Source organism: Anser brachyrhynchus (genome assembly GCF_964034855.1).
Source record: "Anser brachyrhynchus genome assembly, chromosome: 6".
In the NCBI taxonomy this organism is placed as follows: domain Eukaryota; kingdom Metazoa; phylum Chordata; class Aves; order Anseriformes; family Anatidae; genus Anser; species Anser brachyrhynchus.
This window is the reverse complement of record NC_137700.1, coordinates 41787215-41793967: the sequence shown is the minus strand read 5'-3', so window position 1 is coordinate 41793967 and position 6753 is coordinate 41787215. Positions and strand designations below refer to the sequence as shown.

General features: G+C 39.0%; 1 protein-coding gene across 3 annotated transcripts; it reads left to right on the top strand.

The window, feature by feature from the left end:
- Nucleotides 1-6514, top strand: TEX36 (testis expressed 36). 3 transcript variants are annotated; one of them, XM_080598019.1, is made up of 4 exons: nt 1-716; nt 1505-1636; nt 4228-4308; nt 5650-6514. In XM_080598019.1, exons 1-4 carry the CDS (start codon nt 342-344, stop codon nt 5896-5898), a joined length of 837 nt encoding a protein of 278 aa, XP_080454145.1. In that variant the 5' UTR covers nt 1-341; the 3' UTR covers nt 5899-6514. The 3 variants fall into 3 exon arrangements, with proteins under 3 accessions (XP_080454145.1, XP_080454146.1, XP_080454147.1); XM_080598020.1 differs by lacking the exon at nt 1-716 and adding an exon at nt 757-1328; XM_080598021.1 differs by lacking the exon at nt 1-716 and adding an exon at nt 758-1250.
- The last annotated feature ends 239 nt before the right edge of the window (nt 6515-6753 follow it).

Here is a 6753-nt window from a genome sequence, read left to right as displayed (position 1 = left end):
TGTGTAAAGCAATTTTGAAAAGTGCCTGAAATTGCATCTTAGAAATAATGTACCTCGTGTCCTTGTTTTTTCTGCCCAAATGACTCTTCAGCTACCACCATTCGGATTGTAAGGTGTCACTGAAGTGCTGAAGAATTAGTAAATCATTTTAAAACTGAACTCCATTTCTCTCACATTTCAAGACAGCATTCACTACTTGTGCCACATTTTTTCCTGCTGCAGCGAACCAGTAAGAGCAGTGGTTTTGCTCATCTGTTGATCAGATCTTACTGAAATGCCAGCATCACTTGGCAACTCGGTCTCGCTAAATACAAAGGCACAACACTAAAAATACGACTTTAATGAGCTTTGCCAACATCTGTTGGCTGGGACTCCTGCACATAAACTACAAATCCTGCAAACTTTCCCCAGGGCCGAAGGGTTCGTGGCGTGGAGACGTGACCCCTGCCCACTTTATGGTGGGGCCTCTCCCCACCACCCTGCACGGGGCAGGGCAGGAGGGCACGGGGGGGCGCAGAAAGCACCCCGCTTTCTCCCCGCACTGTCCCCTTGGAGCTCTGGGGGCGCTTCTCCTCTGTGAGGGGAACAAGCACCCGCCATGGCAACCGCAGTGTGCCGGGGGCTACCGGGCCAGAGTGGCAAGGGCCAGCGGCCTGCGTGGAGCCATGCCCAAGGACAGGTGGCCCAGCCCCAGCGCAGAGCGCCCCGGTGCCTGGGTAAGGGGCGGCGGGAGGGTTTTTCTTAAAACAAAACTGCACAGGACTTTTTTTTTTTAACCTTGAACTGGGTGAAAAGCAATGTGCTGAGGGTGACATTGGCCCTCAGCGAGGAGAGTCCCCAGGCTGCCCTCCCGAGTCACAGGTGTTTTCGGGGGAAGCGGCGCTCTGCGCTCCCGGTGTTTATGAGGAAAAAGTGTCCTACATATTCACAGAAATTATACTAAAGCAGCCTCTAACTGAGTTGTTTTTTTTTTTTTCAGTTTTCCAGCAATGCTTGAGGTCTTTAACATTTAGTCCTAATTGGTGCTCTCCTGGGAGATGCCAGCCGACATTTCCTCCAGCTCCCGCCCTCAGTGGCCTCCCGGCGCAGCGATGGCGCAGCACTTTTTTCACTCTCTTAAGCCCTTGAGCCTAGAATTTCTCAGTTGTTCCCAAAAAGTTTTGTGCTTTCAAGCCTACTGTCATACAACTGCAGGAGTAGCGTGGGGAAAAGAAGGAAAAAGAGACAAAGACGTTAAATGTTTTTACGAGGCTGAGTATCATTATATAAACAATTTCCGGAAAGTTCCTGCAGAAATAGTGTTCTTGTCCATTTTACTGATCCGCATCGTAAGTTTGCGGTAGTGCTTGCATTGTGTGGGGGAGGCTCCCGATGCTTCTAAGGGCCACTAGGTGCTGCTCCAATACCAATAATACAAAAACAACTGGGAAAACACAGTTTTGCCCACATTTCTGATCTGATTTTTTTTTTTTTTTAATTGATCGCAATGTTCGTTATTTCCCAGTTTGCTCATGTTGGAGGATGCCAGAGTCAACCTGAGTCAACCACCAGCTCTGCCCTGAAGCAGGCCCAGGACGCGCAGGCGGCCCAGCACATGGAGGGCAGGCTGCCGCTCACATACAGAGCTCGGGAGCAGGTGAGTTACCGGGTGTGCAAAATACAGCCCGTTACAGACAGACTTTCTGTACGGTACCACTTGCTAAGTTATAAGTAAGAACAGCGCTTAGATTTGAGGTAGTTAGCAGGGCAGTTGGAGCAGGCAGGCTTTGTGCCTCAGGGATTAAAATGATTGCCGGCTGTGCAAAGGGAGAAATGTATTTCACTGTTACTTGGCTATAATTTGAGATACTCAAAGCCCTGCTGGTCTCCAGTGCCAGTTACTTTTCCCTTTTATTAGTTATTATAGCTGTTTGAGACACACTTATGTGCCAGAATATATTATGATCGATTTCAGTCCAAAATCTGTGTGTAAAGTAGCCCTATAAAAGCATTTAATTGAAATTTGATGATTCCTTTTGAATTGTCAGAAATTGTGGATATTCAAACAAAGAATTATTTTTGCTTATTAAAAAGTTTGAAACTTCCTATCTGAAACATTGTTTCCTTCATAATGAGAATTGAGATAATTTTAGAAGCAATAAGCAGTAATTTTAAATCATATTTAAAATATTGCAGTTTCATAAGCACATCTTTATGTCCTTATTTTATCATCACGCTGAGTTTTGCTTTGCACACTTACTATGGGCACAGAATATTTTCTCTTTTCATTTTCTGTAAGCATAGCAATTACACTGAGTTCATTTCACAAATTTTGCTATAACAAAGGGCAGAAATGGGCAAGGAAGGAATATTTAAAAGGGAAGCTTGTGGCTAGTGAAAAGGAGACCATTAAAGTATAATACAACTATACGTGATGCTGATTTTCTATCTTTCTGAGGAGCATCTGGCCTTAACCACTGTTTGGAAAGAAACAGGTTAGATAGATGTTTATCAACACTAGTATGACTGCCTGATGTTATTATGCCTTGTGTTGAACAACCCTTCACTGTTGAAAAGCATTAGTGGAATTCCTCTCTCTCATTAATAAAGAAATAAATGAGGTTAGTACTAAGAGTACAAACAAGCATCAAAGGCTAAAATATGATGTCTTGTGAACAATCTGAGGAGGAAGATGACATGTGACATTTTAAAAAGAATGCTGATCAGTGTTGGAAGCACACTGCGTGTGAAGCTGGATGATTCTAATCTCTTTGTATGAGGGAACTCACTCACTGTGAGGTTAATTAATTTTCTAAGAAACATAGGACTTTTTAAGCTTATATTATATCTTATTTATTACTTTGTGATAGGCATGCAATTATTCTGTAAGAGATTTTTGTAAACATTACTTAATATGGGGAATCCTTCCAAGAAATGATATTCAACATGTAACATTTTGGTTTTCAATTTTCCTGTAGCATATAGGCACTAGTAATGAACACTACTCCTAAAATGTTCAGATTGATGTGTAATTGCACTAGGTTATTATAGTAAGTCTAATATTTTACTGACTTTGAAGTTGTTTATTTTTAAGCACATCCAGAAGAATATATCTGTTGAACTTACCAGGCTACGGTCTGCTTGAATCTATATGAGAGAACAAGTGAACATGTGGTATCTCCCCTCAAATATAGAGAATCTGTCTGGTAAACCATATTGCCTAAGCTATGATCATGCAACTGGACAGCAATGCAATCAGGCAAATTCTGTATTTGGTCATTCTTCTTGCTCGGGCAGGCCTTCGGTTATATTTATATTTAGAACCAATTCAGGTTTTATCTCATAAAATCCACTTATTCTTGCAACACATTTAAAAACACATATTTTACATTAAAATCTCCTCTTCTGTTTGGAGGTGAATATTATAGTTGGAAGATGAAAAATGTATTTCACAATGGTAAAATTAAAAAACACTAGAGCATTTACAGAGAAAAGAAAAAAAAAAAAAAAAAAGAAATTCCCAACATGAAACAGGAAAATAATGTTTGAGGAAGAACAGAGGCCATCTAATAGTCCAGAAGAGCTTTCAGTGTTTAGTTTTTAGCTATTTTAAAAATATGCTAATGATATATAGTAAACAAACTTTAAAAAATAAGTATGTTAAATTACTTTTTTTTTTTTTTTACAGCTGTCCTTTTTTCTTCTAAAATTCTTGTTTCATTTCAGAGTCTGGATGAACATTATGTTAAAAAATGGAATTATAAATTAGTTATGTGATTAATACCTCCTCCACTTCCCCTGCAACAAGCAGTGTACATGACATTCAGTACATAAATCATAGATTAATTCAGTTTTGAGGTCCCTTTTGTAGTTCATTTTAATTAGCTTTGGGCTTGCTAGTGAACAAACAAGGCAATCCTGACATATATCTCATATTTTGTTGCTTGTATGTAACATTTCTTATTTGAAAATTCATGCTTTTATATTAATCATGCATATGTGCAGCAAGTCAAGGGAACACAAATCCTCCTGATTATTTTGTAAAAAATAAAAGGAAAAGAAAAATACAGAGGGTCCATTTTGTCCCAATAAAATTATGTGTAAATGAAGATTTAACATACGAAAATGATTTCTGTGTCAGAATGGAGCAGCTGTGATTTCAGCATCTGCCAGAATATAAGAACTAAGACTAGTAGACTCCAAACAAAGTATATGAAAATTCATATTTTTTTTCAATTTTTTTTTCAGAGAGCAGTGAACAACAGCTTCCCATTTTCTTCTCATGACAACAGACACTGCCTGCAGAATGTAGGGGAATATTTTGATTTTGTAAGTACCCAGCACTGAGAAAAATCAGCAAGATCGTTATCTTTTCTCTCCCTTGCAAAAATTATTGATGCTCAGAATTGTGAGAAGAGAAAAATGCAAATAGCAAAGAAAAACACACTTTTTATTAGTATAGGGATGTGACTTCTCTGGGACTGACACATGTATACAGCAGCACAGATGGTCATTGAGAATTCAAGAAGAACATAAAGCTCTGTGATCTGGGTCTCCGACAGGCATTTTCTAGTGGTTCTGCTAGGTATGGCTTAGCATGATTTTGTACCCAGTTACATGTCCTATTACTCAGCTAAAAGTGATTGCCTTGTGATGAGCTTTTGGGGGAGTCTTAGCCACTTCACAGCCCCACGATTCACAGTCCTTCATATTTGGTTCAGACTCATCTTCATCATAAGTTTAAACAAAATCCATAGGACACCCACAATATATCTTCATACCTTATTTTTCTTATTACCTTATTTCCTTTCCTTATTACCTAATTTCCTTCATACCTTATTTCCTTCATACCTTATTTTCCATTTCAGCTCTCTTTAAACAAAAGACCTGTTTAAATGTATGTTGCAGAAGCCACAACTTTGAGATTTTAAATTATTCTGGCTTTGCTGTATGTGCAACAGGTTTGTGTTTTTCAGCTTTTGACATTTTTCTAGGCAGTAAAAGAAACTGAGCAGTTTACAAGGTAATGAATAAAGGAGGAAGAAGCAAGCTGTGATATTGAAAGCCTCCCTGACTTTGGGCTGTGTTAGACCTGGCTTTTGGGTATTCATAATTCATTAATACTGAGTAACCTCCATTTCTGTGCACTTCATGCAGTGTCTCACAGTTCTAGAGATAGTAATCAAACATAATTTCAAATAAATTTCCTGCAAGCTACAGACTGTGAAAATCAGGCTCCGTTTCTCTGTGGGGATAGTTTTGAAGATTCAGATTTCATAGTCTGTCTCAGTTTCTTTGCTGCAGTCCAAACATAAAATTATTAACCTAATTCTCTGGGTTACTCTAAAGATTAGTTTAGCTAAGTATAGCTAAACAGCTTTGAGTATATTGTATGCCAGAGAAATGCAGAGTGTAAGTGGTTTATTAGTAGTAGTAATGGATGGAAAGTCAACATATTTCCTATTATATATGCAACCAGAAATGTTCGTACAGGCAAGTCTGGCAATATTATTTTTAACTTGCTAAAGATCAACCATGAGTTCTTGAAATCACTGTGGTAACAGCTTTGATAACTTCCTGGTGGGGTAGTGACTGTTACAAGCTTCATCTGTGAAGCTGTGATTGTAAGTCATATGTTTACATGAATTTTTCTTTCAATCTTTTTTCTAGGGTATGGGCCGGAGAAAGGTGGAACCAGAGAGAAGGCAGCAGAATTCACAGAACTTCTTCCTGTGGGCTCACGAATCAGTTCCTAGCAGTGAGGATGGCTTAACCATTTATCAGACATCATTTGTGAAGGATCAGAATACTGAGAGCCCATTCTGTAGGCGATATCCAAAACACCACACAGAAGAATCTCGCACTGACAAATCTGCTCCTGAGAATGGAAAAAACATGCAACCAAACAAGTCATCGTAATTATAAAAACACCTTTGTAGCACTGACTTACATAATCAGAGCCTTTTCTGGAGATCTGAACTAGTTGTCACTCAAATGAATGATGAAATAAACGTGTGAAGTGAATAAGGTGGTAGTATAGCTGAGAGTTCTTTGAAGTCAGCAATCCTGGGTTACTCTGAAAACATGCATTACTGTAAAAAATTTAATGAAGAAAAGCATTGTGAGGAAAAGCATGATTGTACATACTTTTAGAAATACCTGTATTAGGAGAACATAGGTGGTGACTATACTTGTGTTATTTGATACTGGTTGATCCTCATCTTCACACAAAAGCTCCTTCAGCTTCAGAATCAATGGTATGGCTATACCTCAAGCAGCTGACAGCATCTGTGTTGACAGAAGTGTATAATGGAACTGGATCCTTGAGGGTTCACCACAGCAGGGAGCCAAAACTGCATGTTCAGATATGAGATAAACTTTTCTGAAAGGTTTTATAGAGATGAAGGCATGTTGCTAGCCGTTAGGGAAACTAGATAACAAAGACGCTGAGCATTAGATTGCTGTGCAAAATAACTGTGATGCTTTGTTGTAACACAGCAGTAGCGTAAGTAAATAAAGAAAGGATGTGGCAGGCAATGTTTGTGTGCCTGTGTGGTAATTCTAGAAAATGGGATCGTATGTATGTATGTGTCATTCATGGCAGTAAGGCAAAAAACAGCTCAAGCTGAAAGTGCAAGGCTGCATAAAAGTTAGAGTTTCAAGTAGACTGGCTCTGAACAGAACTGATGGTTTTATAGTTACATGTCCCTAAGGAAGTGAATTCAGAACCAATCCTCTGAGCGCTCTGCTCCCAGGATACTTACTGACTTTAGT